The sequence below is a fragment of the Vicia villosa genome, unplaced genomic scaffold (assembly GCF_029867415.1).
Source record: "Vicia villosa cultivar HV-30 ecotype Madison, WI unplaced genomic scaffold, Vvil1.0 ctg.003014F_1_1, whole genome shotgun sequence".
In the NCBI taxonomy this organism is placed as follows: Eukaryota; Viridiplantae; Streptophyta; class Magnoliopsida; order Fabales; family Fabaceae; genus Vicia; species Vicia villosa.
The window spans coordinates 120,022-137,128 of NW_026706093.1; the positions used below are offsets into that span (position 1 = coordinate 120,022).

Genomic DNA, 17,107 nt, shown 5'->3' on the forward strand with positions numbered 1-17,107 from the left:
CTTCTCCCGCATCCACGGCTTTCACATCGATCCTGCGTACGTGGACGCCATGCCCAGGGCCGCCAGATACGCTCTCCAGAGGGGGAACGATGCGGTGGGACCATACCGTCTGTACTTGGACCGCACGATGCACGACGACGTCACCTGGAGGCCGTTCGTCGACTACGCTCAGATTGTCCCCTTTGACGGCATTGCTCTATATTCAGGCTGGTTGGCATGCGGGACCGACATCATGGTTCAATATCTCCCTGAGCGGTGCATGCGTCAGTTCGGATTCGTGCAGCGGATACCCAGGTCACCCTTTGAGGCTGCTCCCGACACTGTGACCCGAGTGCAGCTCACTGCCATATGGGAGCATTGGGAGGATCATGTGGTACCGCAGGAGTACCGTCTCACTCGGGTCACCCAGGACTGGCATAGTGAGGAGGGATACGTCACATGGTTCTACCAGGTGTCACATCCTCTTCTGAGACCCGACATTCCCGGCGCTCCTAGGCCAGCACACGAGGAGATCCTGGAGAACCAGCAGGCCGAGGATGATCACACCATTGATCTCATGCCGATCTGCCAGCGGATATCGATGCTTGGGCGGGACGCATTGGATCGAGGTATCATGGAGCGGGGCGGTCCAGAGGCAGTCGCCGTGATGGAGATGATCGTCACTGATGCGGACCGTGCGGCGACATACAGGCGGCAGAGGAGGTCTCAGGGGGAGAGGTTTAGGCACACCCAGTAGTGGTCGGGTTTATATATTTTTTGTTATCGGATTGTATCTTTAGCACACTATTTTTATTTTTTTCGGTTTGTATATATTATTTTCATCGGATTAGTATTTTTTTTTGTTTATTTATCATATTAGTATTTTCAGTTTATCTATTGCTTATTTTATTTGGCGTTTGCGTTTAATTAAAATGCGAGACTGTTATGAAAAACATAAAAAAAAAAAAACACAGTTTCTGCATAATTCGGAAGTTCATTTCCGAAGACACCCCCCATGAGGTGTTTTCGGAAGTTCATCTCCGAAGACACCCCCCATGGGGTGTTTTCGGAGATGCACTTCCGAATTAAGGAAATTTTTTAAAATAAAAAAGCGCTTCAGAAGTTCATTTCCGAAGCAGGGGTATTTTGGGATTTTCGCTGGGGGTGACCCCATAGGGAGGTGGCCAAAGAAAAAACATAAATAAGTAACATCTATCTAAATATTACTTAGATTATGTTGTGAAACACTTTTTGAAGACAATATATATAGTTGTATTTTTAAGATTTGTTTGTTTTTGTTATGAATTATAATATTTAGTTACAATTGAAATTGTCACATTTAGTTGTTCACGACTAAAAACAACTTTTAATCTTAAAATTTGTTTGTTGTCATAAAAAAGAGACAATAATTGAGAATTTTCTTCTGAAAAGCTCGAATGATTAAGAAGATTGAAAATGAGACAAAGACAAAGACACTCTCAATTCTTAAACAAGTGAGACTCCCAATTTAGCAAGTCAATCAGTACAAACATTTCCTTTGCATAAAGAGTGAACAAGGGCAAGTTGTCATTCTTTATGAATAAGATATTGGAAGACATCTTATTAAAACCACCAAAATTCTACTTGGTAAAGTGTAAAAGTGTAGTTATTTGGCTAACAATATTCTGGAGAGAACATTTGTTCTCTTTGAAGGATTCTTCATTACGTGATTTTCAAATCATCCAATAACAAATTATTCGGGCTACAGACAGAGTTATATCTACCTGATAATAACTGAACTCATAACTTGTCAGAATTGTGAAGATGTTCCTAAACTTGTTTACCCAACATGATAACGTTAACAAGTCTAACTCTCTTTATGCCAATACCCCTTTTAGTAGAGGTTAAGTTATGGTATCCCATTTAACCTAGTGACTAGATTTGCCTCTTCATAAGAATTGTCTTATACACAAGAATCAATCTTACTATAAATGTCTTCTAAAAGCTACAAATTATACACGGTATAAATAGGCATAGAACTAAGCACAGACTTAGCAAGAGTCGCCTTTTCATACCTACTAAAAAGTCTATCTTTCCATTCGGCTAAACAAGAAATTCGCATTTGTGACCCTACCATAAATTAATCATACCTTCAAATTTCATTATCTTTATTCGAGATAAAGTCTTAGAGGAAAGAAATTTAGATTTATGGACATTAATTTTCATACCAGAGAATTTGCAAAAAGTTTGAAGTACCTCATTAACTACCCTAGCCTATGTGTGTGTGTGTATATTTTTATATAGAGAAAATCTCAATCCACCCCTTGAATTTTTAACCCCGACCAAACTTCAATTTTGCTCTTTGATTTCGTAGATGTATTTTCAAAAATATTTTTTTTAAATAAATTTGTTTTTTCGTAGGTGTATCTACGAAACGTGTTAAAGTAGAGTGTTCCGTATATGCATCTACGAAATAGTCTGATATATTTTCAAATGACATACATTTCACTCCAAAACTCAATATTTTTATAACAACAATGAAAAACCCAATACAGAAAATTAAAGTAATGCAATTTAAACACAATAGTAAATAGTACACCAAAAATATATAATGTATAAATCATCGACCAATAATGACAAATACATATATCAAAACCTCGTACATAAATGAAATCAATATATATATATATATATATATATATATATATATATATATATATATATATATATATATATATATATATATATATATATATATATATATATATATATATATATATATATATATATATGAAAAAAACTTTTCAATCAAGATAGTGGATTGTTATAGTTATTTTTCTTATTATACCCTCTTTTATTTTTTCTTTCAAAATAAATTCAATCATACACTCTCTCTTTGAAATATATATTTTGAGCAATCCGATCATATGTCTTTCATCATATATCAACTTATTGTCAAAAAAATCAAAGACATATTTTTTTTAGATACGACGTTGACTTAAACGCCTTTTAACTTTCTTCTATTTTTTTGCCATAGCTTTTCAATTTCCATAGTAATAATTGTTGAACCTCTTCATCTGGGAGTGAAAAATCTTAGAATTATGTATGAAAACTATGTCAATTGTTGGAGTTTCATAGTGCATTTTAAGTCAACATTAAACTTGTCCAAAATAGATGTTGTTGAAATTAGTAATTGCATGAAAAGAAAAACGAATATACTCCCTCCGTCCCAAATTATAAGAGAAAAAAATAAAATTACGTTTATTAAGAAAAGTAAAAACACAATCATTTAATTTATGGTTTTCTTGAAATAAAGTGTTTTGAAAAATGTAAAAAAAATTCTAATTGGTTGTTGGTTATAGAAATGATGAGCGAGAATGTAAGTTAAATGCAATTTGCATTTAATTTTACCTTGAAAGAAATGAAAGATGATTTCTTCTCTTATATTTTGGAACAAGAAAAATGTATTTTTTTTCTTATATTTTGGGACAGAGGGAGTATAATTTACATGGCCTATTTGACAAATTTTTTTGTTCATAAAGAATTACATTTAATAAGTATTTTGGTGAATTTTTTTCAAACATATTCAAGCCGATTCATTGAAGCTGAAAACCACGAAGTAACAATAAATTTGCACAAGAACAAATCAGGACCTCAATTATATGCCTCTTTAATTGCCTTAATAAACTCACTGTCATCTTGAAGAAAACCAATTGCAAATTACTCCCTCCGTTTTTTATTATAAGTCGTTTTAGACTTTTCACACAGATTAAGAAAAATAATAATTGTTGTAGAATAATAAATATTTAAGGATATAATAGGAAAAACAACATTAATTATTCATTGGAATTGTAAAACGACTTATATTTAAATACAAAATATTTTTCCAAAACGACTTATAATAAAAAACGGAGGGAGTATGCTTCTTAGTTTAGTCAACAAGAATAGTACTTGAAACACTTTCATGTGTGGGGACATAACTTTTAACCAAATCATCCAATTTAAGTTCTATTAAAAGATCGGGAACACTTGCAATCTTTCAGCTCATTGAGGATTGTCACTATTAACTAAAAGTTAAACATAAATCTCAAGTACTCTAATTTTATTTTTTCTGTTATGACCGGCTTTTTGAAATCACTCAACACAATGCAGGCATAATGGACACACTACTTAGGAAGAGGTTCCTTAGAAATTAGCTAGTTTAGCAAAATTAAATAATCGTACTCTTCTAATTTCTCTGCTCATGAGAAAGTTTTTGGAAGCAAATAGATTTTAAATCTCAAAAACAAGACAGATGGTTCCATAACAGTGCTAGTTAATACTTGAACGCATCAGATGGTTCGATAACAGTAATAGCTAATATTTGAATAGTTAATATCACCCCAACAGAAGTGCATAACTTCGTTCGATTGCTCAAAACAGTACTAGGATCGAGTGAAAAGAGAAGAAATTTGAAATATATTATCATTTGACTTAAATTCAAAAAGGATTACTATTAAGAATACAAAATTGTTGATAGAATTCAATTAGCTTCAAGTTGCAAAATTCATAACAAGTTTCTTTGTAGAAATAAATAAAAAAGAGAGGAGATCCATCCCCAAATTTAAGACCTAGGCTTTTCCTTCTTCTCCTTGAATAGGGCAAGGAGAGAGACACCGGAAACCTTCACAACCTTGAATCTAACTCCAGGAATATCTCCAACAGCGTGACCTTTACGTCCAAATCCAGCTATCAAAACTTCATCCTACAACCATCATAAACAAACAATATCATCAATAGATGAGTCAGAATTGAACACAATAAAACAGCAAATAATGTTCACTTACATTTTCTTCAATGTAATTTAAGCAACCGTCGTTTGGCACAAATGCAGCTATCTTCTTCCCATTTTTGATGAGTTGAACTCTGGCACATTTTCTAATGGCAGAGTTAGGCTGCTTAGCCTCAATACCTCTGTAAATAAAGTGCCACACAAATTATTAACATCAAATACTAAATAATAAAGAAAATATCCGATTAAACAAAAATTTAAACAAATCTTACATCTTTTCAAGGACAATTCCCTTGGCATGGGATGAACCAGCAAAAGGCTTCTTCCATTCATTCCCAAGATGAGATTTTTTGAATTGCTTGTCTGCCCATCTTTGCTTAATACGGAGTTTCCTCAGCTTGCGGGCAGCTCCCATTCCTCTTGTCTTCCTGCACGAATACAAATTAACAATAAATCTCTATCTCTAAGATTCTTAAGTGGATTTAAAATAAACTGCAATTGTTTTGCTTAAAGGAGATCAAATTATACAATGCACGAAAAGAACTAAATAGTATCATATTCATCTCAAACATAAACTATGGTACACTAATCTTAAAGCTAATAACAATCAAATTGCAATCAAAATTTATAAAGTGCCTACGACAAAGATCAATAGGATGCAGCAACAAATTCAATAAGATCGTCACAAATTAATTACCCTAATCAACAACGTCATGTTTCTGTCCAAAATATACTAACAAGAATTTGAATTTGGAATCAAACATGATAAATGGAAGAACGTAACAACATAAAGTCGAATAAATCTGCATGAAGATAATGATTTTAAAGAATGTAATAATGTTGAATTACCCCATGGTGATCGAGAATTAGGAACGGTAGGTTGAGATTGGAGAAGCTCGGGGGAGGAGTATGGAGTGGCCGCGGTGTAAATTCTAAACCCTAATATTATTGAAGGAGTTTTGGGGAAGAGCAATAACGATTAAGTAAACAAAGCCGTTTAGCTTGGGCTTGGGCTTGGGCTTGGGCTTGGTCTTATTTGAGTTTTACAACAAAGAGGAACCTACTATTTACACCGGTTGGTGGTTTCCAAATTATTTAAATATATTAATTTAATAAAATGTACATAAAATAAGTTAAGAAAAAAAGTATGCTAAAATTTAATCTCAATTGTTTTTGTGAAAGAGAGCAAAAAACATACAAAATCAACCACGTCTTGCTAACTCAGTTGAGGAGTTGGATAACTGTTAAAGGACACCCGATATAAATGCAAGGGTTCGAATGGCTGATATCTCATTTATTTATGTTTAAAAAGTGAAATTTTAATCATTAAACTAAATAAAAAAACTCAAACATATATAGGAAAGTGGGAAATGGTGATTTTGATTTATTAAATATTAGTTCAATTTTTAATAATAACTTTTATGCTTCAAGTTAAAAGTGATATTCTTAGGGTTAAATATATTTTGATCCTATAAAATCATCAAATTATGTTTTATGTCCCTATTAAAAAATGGCATGTTTTAGTTCTTACAATTATATGCACGTAGTTTTAATCTCTATCATCTACCATTAAATCAATGTGTGTTTTTGAACAAATATTTTTCATATATATTTAGAACGTTATAAAAAATTCCTTGAAAAAATGATCTCATAGTTTGATTTATAAGTCAAGATTTTCACTACTTTTGAAATTTAAAAGATTCATATTTAATTCATTTTATTTTAAAAAATTCTAAAATTTGATAAATAAACTTTTTATAGTGTTTTAAACATGTGTGGAAAAAAAGTATTCAAAAATTTTAAAGTTTAAGTATAATAAAATAATTTTCAAAATTTTAAAAAATAACATGGACTAAAGCTGCATGTGTACAAAATTGTATATGGACCAAAACATGTCATTTTATTTATAGAGACTAAAAATAAAATTTGAAATATTTATATGGATTAAAAATATATTTAACCTTATTTTTTATGTTTAGAAATTGACTAAATTGTTTTATATTTTGAGTTAAAAGTAAATATATTGTATGATTTGATGTCATGCTAATGTATGTATTTTATGTTTAGAAATAGATTAATATATTTTATGTTTTGAATTGAAAGTAAATATATCGTATGATTTGATTTCTTGAAAATGTATGGTATATTATATGGTTTAATGATGACAAACCATGTTTTTGGAATTGTGGTGGGAATCAATGTTTGCTAGAAACTCTCTTTTGGAGCTTCTCTTTTTTACGGTAATGTGCGGTGGTGATGGAAAAAAAAGCTAATCCAACATTTTGGAGCTTCTCTTTTTCAAGATAAAATATTCTCCAAACGTATGGTGGCGGTGAAAAAAAGCTAATCCAAACACACGTAAAGCAAATTAAAAACCAAATTACTTATTAAGTTAAATAGAGTGTCAATTATAATCTACCGCAAATTGGACTTTTTTCGCTGGAACCTGGCTACAAATGCAAATTATTCTTTCAAATTGTTAAGAGTGACATATGAGGCTGTGAAACAGTGACAAGATTTGATCACGTTAAAGATCAGTCATGGGTTCATGATGAAGAAGAACACAAGAGGCGCAGGAATAGTTGAAGGGATAAAGTGCAACTGAATTGTGTTATGATAATGTGTATTCTTCATTGTTCAATCAGTAGGTTACAAGTGGTAGGGACAGGAAACAAGTGGATGAGTTTGGACTGAAGCCTCTCGCGAACTACATAGCAGTCCAATTCAATGTGCTTGCTACGTTCATGGAACGTAGGATTATGTGCCAAATATATTGCTGATTTACTATCACAAAAATAGAAGCAGGTTGGGTAAATTCAACATTGAGGTCACGAAACAAATATTGCAGCCACTGAATTTCACATGTAATAGAAGCCAGAGCTCTATACTCAGCTTCAGTAGAGGATCGAGAAGCAGTATGTTGTTTCTTTGACTTCCAACATAAGAGAGAAGAGCCTAATATTACACAATAATCAGTAATGATTTTCCTTGTGTCAGGGCATCTGGCCCAATCTGAGTCAGCAAACCCTAATAGCTTCAAGTTATTAGATACAGAGAAAAGGATACCAGTGGTAGGGACAGACTTTAAGTACCTTAGAACTCGAATGGCAGCTTGAAAATGTGGTTGTCTTGGTTGAGACATAAATTGACTCAAATGTTGAACGGCATAGGAGATGTCAGGCCTTGAATTTGTCAAATAAATGAGTCTACCAATTAATCGTCGATATGAGGAAGGATCTTCCAACAGAGTCCATTCAGTAACAGAAAGTCTACCACCACATAATTCCATTTAAAATAGAAATTAAATTTTAAATAAATTTCAAATTTTCTTTCTCTTAATTGATTGTTCATAACAATATAGATTTATGTTTGTTTCTATGCAAGAATTTTTCGTCTGAAGAATGTTTTTTAGTTTGGGTTGTATTAAACTCTAGACTAGGATGTTGTTAAATATTAATCCATAATCATTATATTCTAAGTTGTTAAGTGATTATTATTAGTAGCTTTAACAAATAACTAACTATTGGGGAGCATATCAAGTGAGAGTATTTTATAATGAGAGATGAGAGGAATGAATATCAACCATTGAATTCATTAAGAGAGATAAATTAATAACCACATAAATGCATTAACATTCTCTCTTGATAAATCCAATGGTTGATATTCGTTTCTCTCATCTCTCATTATAAATTGCTCATATATATATATATATATATATATATATATATATATATATATATATATATATATATATATATATGTATATGTATATATATATATGTATATGTATATATATATATGTATATGTATATATATATATATGTATATATATATATATATATATATATATATATATATATATATATATATATATATATATAATATATGTATCTATATACATATATATATGTATATATATATATATATATATATATATATATATATATATATATATTTGATATTTAAATTAATATTTTTTAAATAATATATATATATTATTTTTTAAATAATATATATATTTAAATTATATATATATATATATATATATATATATATATATATATATATATTTGATATATATATACATATATATATATATATATATATATATATATATATATATATATATATATATATATATATATATATGTATATGTATATATATCTATATATATATATATATATATATATATATATATATATACATATATATATAATATAGGTATATATATACATATATATATGTATATATATATATATATATATATATATATATATATATATATATATATATATATATATATATATATATATATATATATATATATATGTATTTGATATTTAAATTAATATTTTTTAAATAAAAATATAGAAATAAAATAAAAGTTATAAGATTGGAATTTATACGATGTTAATTTTATTTGTATAATTATTTGTAGAAATATTTTGCTCACTTGAGAATATAAATTATCAATTAAAATCGTTAGATTAAAATAAAATATGATACTAAGATGTAGAGCAAATATTTAAACCTACTCTTAAAGACAATATAATCTATCTCATATATAATCGAATTGACTCATGAATCAAACGAGGTGTACTATGTATAGTTCAAGTTCAGCTCATTTAGCTAACGAACTTAGTTTTTAGCTCATACTCAGTTCATTTGGTTCATGAACCTAGTTCAACGATTTAATTTTCGAATCGAATTTCAAACTATTTTCTAGTTAGTTTGGTTCATTGTCAGCCCTACTCATATCATATACCTTCTCTATTTTAACTTTAGCCAGGGGCAGAGCTACAGCCCAGCGAGCACGGGCATGCGCCCGGACTCAACCCCTCCTTTTATTGTATACTCTCCACTTAATAGTCGATTTTTAGATAACATCAGAGACAAAATTAGTAATTTTTAGACACAATTAAGGGCAAAATTAGTAAAAACAGGGTGTGAAATTTTTGGACAAAATCAAAGACAACATTTTTAGACAAAATCAAGGGCAAAATTAATAAAAACAAAGTGTAAAATTAGTAAAAACCAAGGTATAAAATGTTTGCCTAGACTCCTTAAAATTTCTCGCTCCGCCACATAAGTCTTACATGACACCTTTGTGTAGCATTGTATGATCCAACAATCGAAGGGTGGTAGACAAATGTAACAAATTTAAAACATCGTCCAAAGTTATTGTCATATCACCATTTGAAAGATGGAAGTTACTTGTCTCCCCATGCAATCTATATGTAAATGCTGACAAGAGACCTATATTGATGTTTGGATAGTTCATTTGAGCAAAAAATTTCCGACTATAAGCACATACTACTCTCTAAAATCAATCAATCATGAGCAAATTATTTCAAACTATCCGCATCATGGTTTAACCACTTAAGTTTATCACATAATTGGGAAAAAAAAAAAGCATTTATAGGCACCATTTAACAAAGTTTTGTCCTGCATTAACATCATATGTATTTTTTATTTTTTTTTTGGTAATAACATCATATGTATTTCTCAAATAAGTTGAGGACTTTTAACTATGAGAAAAGGACACATTAAAGGTGTATCTTATATTTGTGTGAATTCATATTTGGCAGAAATAGATATTGATTCATTTATCCTGTGCAACACAAACAAAGATAATTAATGTGTCTTATAGTTAGATGAATTCATATTTGGCAGAAATAGAGAAGATATTGATCTACTTATCTTGTGCAACACAGATAATTAATGTGTCTTATAATCAGGTGAATTCATATTTGGCAGAAATAGAGAAGATATTGATTCATTTATCATGTGCAACACAAAGATAATTAATGTTTAAATTTCACTATAAAATCATGTCTGTGAATGGTTGTGATCGTTTAACCATATAAATCTTTTAACACTAATAATGCACAATAAATTCATTTAATATTAACTCAAACAAAAATATAGTATTAGATTAAAAAATCAACAATTATCCATTGATATTATGATATGAATTTTATAAAGTATACACTTATAAATATATATTTATACGCACACTTTTTTAACTCAAACTGACAATGTACTATATTACAAGATATTAATGTATAGTTGCAAAAGACTAGAGAAAAATAAATGCTAAGCATCAAAATTTCCAATGTATCAATAGAGTGTTCTCAGTTTCAGATTTTAAGACATCATTGTGTTGGTAGGCTGGCCTAAAACATTGCAAAATTGACAGGCTTTAACGACAAGCTTTAACGATTACGTAATACGAATATGCACGCATCACAAAGAAGGCAGACTGGCAGATAAACTAAATTTCGACAACATTCATGTGACCCCGCTCCATCTGTTCCTTAAACCCATATTTGAATGATTTGGGTGTGATGGACATTTTGTTCAAGTCGGGATCAAAATCAAGACCCGCTCCGACACTGTCTACCATATCATCATCAATCATATCATTTGCATTTCTGTCAACAAAATCGTCGTCTGATGCTTCACTTCCAGAATCACTCTCTTCCTCATCGCCATATGTAGTTTTGACTCTTGACCAGCGGACATAATGTGGTCTTAGGTAGCTGGAGATTGTCATCAAAGACAGTTGGAATGGAGAACAAAAAGCAAAGTTAGAAAACAATAATATATTGACAGAAAATGTCCGGGTCAAATCAAGACAAGTTACACACCTTTCACTCTTCTTCAACAAGCATGGATCAAATGGGAAGAACATGTCGAGTCTATCCATCCCACCAAAAGCTATGGAAAGATCAGACTCGAGCAAATCTTCAAAAATAAATAACTCTGCTGACATGAAAAGCCGAGCAGCCTTTGCTTGTTTAAGAAATTCCTCTACTACGCTAGGCAAACACACCTGTCAGAAAAATTTATATCAGGCCCAAGGTTTTGTTTTCAGACAAGCTACACAAGGTTATAAGAGAAGTTTAAACAACATGCACTCTCCATCAAGCAAAATCACTGGTCTCATTATTTATCCATAAAACCATGACAGCTTTCTAAATTGTTCCTTACCTTCAAGGGATTCAGTTTTTGTTTCCAAAGTTGTAACATTGGCATTGTGATAAGCTGCATTCTAAGCCTAGGAATGCCCATCAATGATTTCATGCGAAAGCACAAAATGTACATGATAGCCTGCTCACACCAAAACAAATAAAATTAACAAAATTAACACTCAGGGTCCACCAATAAACACTGGCTTCAAAACAAGAAAAAAGAGTATAAGTTAACGGAAATGTTCACCAGGTCAAATAAAGCTAATAGACAGACAAACCAATTTATTATTTTCATGACAGATTCATTTTATAATCAGCCAAAATAAAATACAAGGTGGCAGGGTGATGGCAGAATCAAAAGCGCAATAAAAACCATCATATCCTAAAAGGTCAATGGACGAACCTGGCACCCAGAATAAAACACTTGATGAGCTTCCGGGTTCATATCTGAATCAGGTAACTTCTTGCAATACGCAAAACACGAATTTACCAAACTGAAAAATCAACAAAAGATTGTCAGATTTATCTTTATCAATTTCTTAATAGAAGTCAATTTTATAATTAAGAGAAGTAGGCACAATGTGTTTCCAAACCTTTTTATGATGTCAACAACCAATGCAGATGAAAGAAACTTTGCACGGGATAAATAGCTAGCAAGATAAGCAACAGCACTCATCCTGAAACATATGAAGACAATTACAAATGTGGCGAGTTATATTTGAATAATATACAATGTTATCTGCATGGCGTGAGATTTTCCATAGTAGTTCAGCTTTGTTAACATCCAAAGGCATTTTAAGAAAAGGACAAGGAGGGCCAACTTAATGGTGGAAATAACTTGTGGCTGCAAAGTTGTCATTTTGACACAGCAGCCACACCTTCCCATATTGCAAAATGATTAAAAATTATTAATGTTGGTCTATCATGCTAGTAGTAACTTCATATAGCAAGGGCAAGTGGTTCATCATAGCTACTGAAATTACAGTGTCAGGTTAACAACTTGATCAAATTAAAGGAATTACATTAAAGCAGTAAAATCAGTTGTGCTAAATTCATGCAGAATGCATAAGCGTGATATTGGCCTTGTAGATAAAATTGAGGCAAACCACTAATACCTAGTAATAGGGGGATTAAGCTGTGATTCAAACATATCTCTGAGAACTACTGCAAATTTCACACCACATTGCTCAGGATCCAATGCACATGCATAGAACATCACAAACTGCAGCATCAAAACAAAGTCAGTGACTACGCATTACATAGAAATAGTACCCACAAGAAATATAGTACATGCATGTTAGATACTGTAAAAAGATAACAAAAGTGTACCTGGGTAAATTTTGACTTATATGTATTCAGCACAGTTCTCTTAAATGACGCCAATAAGATATCAAATACCTAACCAAAGAATTTAATTAACATTTTCAAAATCATTCCATCCATTGTTTGAAGATTAAATAAACATGAAAGCATGATGTTGCACACAAGAGTTGGTAGTATATTGGCAGGAGTACCTCAGTCAATCGGCCACTATTTTGACAGGATTCAAGATGCAAAAAAGTCATCACAATTAGGCTATCTATTTTCTCCACAACCTTATTGCCTTGCAAATTGTTCCTATTTAATAGCTCTGAAGCACACTGAAAAAATGAAGACCAAAAGACAAGTTATAACATTAATAATAAGAATCACACAATGACCAGCTACACAGGAAAATCTAAAATAGAAAATATCATTTCATTATATAAATAAGGATTAATAATAAGGATTAAGCTTATATAAATATACAGCGTGTATCACACAAACACACATAATTCGAAAAAATTTGAAATACTAGCCAAAAGATGATGCGCACACTCTGTAGTCAATTAAATGCTATCAACAATCAATTCTTGAAGGGAGTTTTCCTTTTAGGATCATACTCCTCTAGTGTACAGGGTTCATTTTAGACTAATAAACATAGCTTAAGTTTTGTGCTTCTGTCAATTCCAGAATCCAGGTGCTCCTTTTACAAAAGGAAATCCAAATGATTATCTAATACACCAGTTGGAAAAAGATGTGTCATACCTCCCAGTATCACATTGATTAAGAGAGGCTAAGTATCTATTAGCATCACATTGATTAAAAGAGTTTTAGCACCATAACATTTGACAACTCAAGTCCTTGCAATTAAGACATGAGCAGGACATATTAAGAGTGGTCAACTAAGTACTAATCAAGTCCTTGCAATTAGAACACGTGTATAAGCATTTTTATACCTGGACTCAACTGATGAAGTTTTGCCACTTTACAAAGCCGCTCAACCTGAACCACGGCCTGACAAAGCCTAGCCTCAGCTAGGCTTGTTAGCCTGAAATAGGCAAATACCAGAATAAGGCCCTCTGTAATTTAATCGGGCAAAAGATGGCTTGACACTTGACAGCCTTGAAACATATATTCTCTGAAAATAAAACTACCAATATAGCAACCTGTATGGTCTGGCCTATACATTTCAACCAAAGTAGGGTCTCATCAGACTTTTATCTTAATAAAGAAATGCTTATATGTTAAGTGAAAAAGAAAAGAGGTGTGACCGAGTGGATCCATCAATAGTGATCTCGGTCATCAAAATGTAAGACAGATCATTGGAATAAAATTGACAGGAAGTCAAAGTTCATTCTCTGCTACAGAAGTATATTAGAGAAACTTATAAGAGAGAACAAAAGTATAATACGTTATATGTGACAAATTATTATGCTAAAGCCTTATATCATCATAGCTGATCAAAGTCAATCATCACATTCCATCCACCGTAGAAGCCAATAGGTATGGGCATCTACTTCAACATACATTACAGTCAGCTGATTCCAATAGCTAAATTTCCTATTCAGAAAATTTTCAAATCTAAATGAACCATATTCCGATTTCCCTACCAAAACTAAAGATTTGCAAGAGATATATGAGATCATGGTCCGCAAATTAGTCCAACCGACAGAAGTTGGTATAGTAATTGCGAATAACAACGACTCAAGCCTTACCCCACTAAGTGGGGTCAGCTACTTGGATCAATTGACACTATAAAGTTCTATCATATATCATGTTTCTATCCAACTCATGAATCGTGTTTCTATCCAACTCCTGAATCTCCAAATCTTCCTTAATATTACCTCCTGCAGATTTTCTAGGTTGACCTCCTCCTCTAGTGATTTGGTTACCCTCCATTTGATCTTCTTTCCCAACTTCAGATATATACAGGTTTTCTCTCTACGTGCCCCACAAACCACCTAAACCGAGAAGTGGCAAATAGCGCGGCTATTAGGAATTGCTAATTAGAGTTAGCAGTTTATACAACTTAGTCACAAATAGGGATTGAATTGTCTCCCCTTGGGTAAATTTCCCACACTCTCAAATTCATCTTCTTTGGTTGAATTTCCACACTCAGCCATCCATAACCCCACCTTTCCTTCCTTGGGAATTTTTCTTGTCACTCGTCTTCAAATGGATGTTGGAAGATTATGGGACGATAGGGCCATTTTAATGACCTCGAGCATTGACATTTAACACTATCATGAAACTATGCACCAGAGAAGGAACAAGCGTCAAAATAACTTCACAACACACGTAATATGTATAAAAGAAACACAAATCAAAGAAGTTATATATGAAGCCAAGCATAGGAAGGAGTGTAGTTTTGTCATCTTTTTTATCTTGAAAATAACACCTTATCATAAGAGCCCAACATGTACTTTAAATAGATTATATTGGACCATACCATACTGCTATAATATTTTTCATCATCATCTGCAAGTTCAGCAATATCTTCAAATAACTCCATTTCAAATATGCATTTAGCATCCTCGTGCATCTTGCCGTCCCATCCAATTTCCACCTGCATCCAAGACAAATAAATTAAAATTTAATGGCCAAAGGTCCCAGCGTTGTTTTGACTGAAATATTATAGGGCTTATCAAACTTACATCCAACTCGATCAACTTATCCACAAGTGCAGGTAGCATTGTACTACCAACAATTTCTCCAATTGCACCACTCTCAAGCTTTAACATATTTTCAACATACATGACTATCTCCTACAAGCAACATTAGAGTCAAAAAAATTTGAGGGAAAAAATTACTGTTCCAAGAAGTTGCATCAACCCTTTCACTGAACTCACATGCTCTGTCACATCGTAGCGTTTCGGTATATTCTGGACAACTATTGATGTTAACCGCATGGGAGCAAGGGGCACCAGATCAGATATTTGTTTCAGAGCAGCATGAACCCGAGACAGAACCTTATTCTTCCTGTCAACTCCATTTTCATCTTTCAGAAAATCAATGACATGATTAGGAGCAGTAAAATGTCTCACAAGCCTCTCCAAACACCAATCAGTAAACATTCCCTTCGAAGCAGCCTGCAAAAAAGATTACAAATCAATCAAACTTCAAAAAAATTTCAAATAGCCTCGTCTACAACTGCAAAGATTTCGAGTCAATACAGAATAAAATATTCACCAATGATACGATGAAATCCATCAGAGCATCCATGATATCAGCTGCATCATAATTCTTATATGAAGTAGCCAAATTCCACAAGCTCGTTCTCTCAAGCTGAACAAAACATCTCGTCAGATCAACCATATCAAAAAGTTATCTAGCTACCAACAACAATCATTGCAAAGTTTCAAGTTTCAAACACTAAATAACACAACTTACAGCAAAAATAAGAGCTCCATGATGGACAGAGTCTATGTAGGACACTGTTCCAGCAAGCGCTTTCAAAATTGCCTGTAATCATATCATACATAACATAAATAATGTATGGTAGAATTGTATCAAATTTAACTTAGACTTAATAAAGTTTTTATCTAGTGGCTCAAATTCACTCTTTTAAAGGTGAAGGACTCGCGCCCCTCTGCACAGTTACCAACTGAGTTGACTTAACGGAACAATTTAAGTTTTTATTAAGTATGAACTTGAATTAAAGAATCTACCACAAGTTGAGCAGCTTCATCAGAATTAAGATTCCTTTTTGGTTGCAAATATCCAACAATCTCTTCATAATTCTCTCTACCACCCTAAATCACAAAAAACAGGGGATAAATAGATTAATAATAAAGCTTAATTTTTTTTAATGATTGTCACTGGTTATGAAATTGAACAAAAAATTGTGGTTGGAAGTCACTAAAATGGTTTACCGTGACTTCAAGAAGGGCGTCTCTAACGTATAATATTAACTGCCAATCACTTGGTGGAAGCATCGGTACCGTGCTTCCGTAGAAAGAAGAAAGCTCAAAGATGGAACAGTGGCCAAATACGGTGGTGAGAATCGGACACAGGCAATGGTTTTCGATCGGAAACAAGGATTGGCTATGGAGGCGCGAAAGTGGCTGAGCAGAGAGTGTTGTTGTGGAATTAGGGTTCTAG

The 17,107-nt window shown here is 32.3% G+C and overlaps 2 protein-coding genes across 2 annotated transcripts; both read right to left on the reverse strand.

Annotated features, from left to right (window-relative positions):
- Window positions 1-4,453: 4,453 nt before the first annotated feature.
- LOC131640243 (small ribosomal subunit protein uS12y) lies at window positions 4,454-5,717 on the reverse strand. The gene is made up of 4 exons (XM_058910654.1): window positions 5,579-5,717; window positions 5,002-5,157; window positions 4,785-4,911; window positions 4,454-4,702 (listed from the first exon to the last, which is right to left on the reverse strand). The coding sequence occupies exons 1-4, from the start codon at window positions 5,581-5,583 to the stop codon at window positions 4,562-4,564; spliced, it is 429 nt and encodes a 142-aa protein (XP_058766637.1). The 5' UTR covers window positions 5,584-5,717; the 3' UTR covers window positions 4,454-4,561.
- A 4,943-nt stretch (window positions 5,718-10,660) lies between these two features.
- LOC131640234 (RNA polymerase I-specific transcription initiation factor rrn3-like) lies at window positions 10,661-17,107 on the reverse strand. Its single transcript, XM_058910646.1, has 15 exons — window positions 16,879-17,107; window positions 16,675-16,758; window positions 16,397-16,468; window positions 16,196-16,291; window positions 15,856-16,095; window positions 15,661-15,771; window positions 15,456-15,572; window positions 13,219-13,344; window positions 13,034-13,102; window positions 12,820-12,926; window positions 12,298-12,381; window positions 12,108-12,198; window positions 11,724-11,843; window positions 11,381-11,565; window positions 10,661-11,272 (listed from the first exon to the last, which is right to left on the reverse strand). The coding sequence occupies exons 1-15, from the start codon at window positions 16,939-16,941 to the stop codon at window positions 11,005-11,007; spliced, it is 1,833 nt and encodes a 610-aa protein (XP_058766629.1). The 5' UTR covers window positions 16,942-17,107; the 3' UTR covers window positions 10,661-11,004.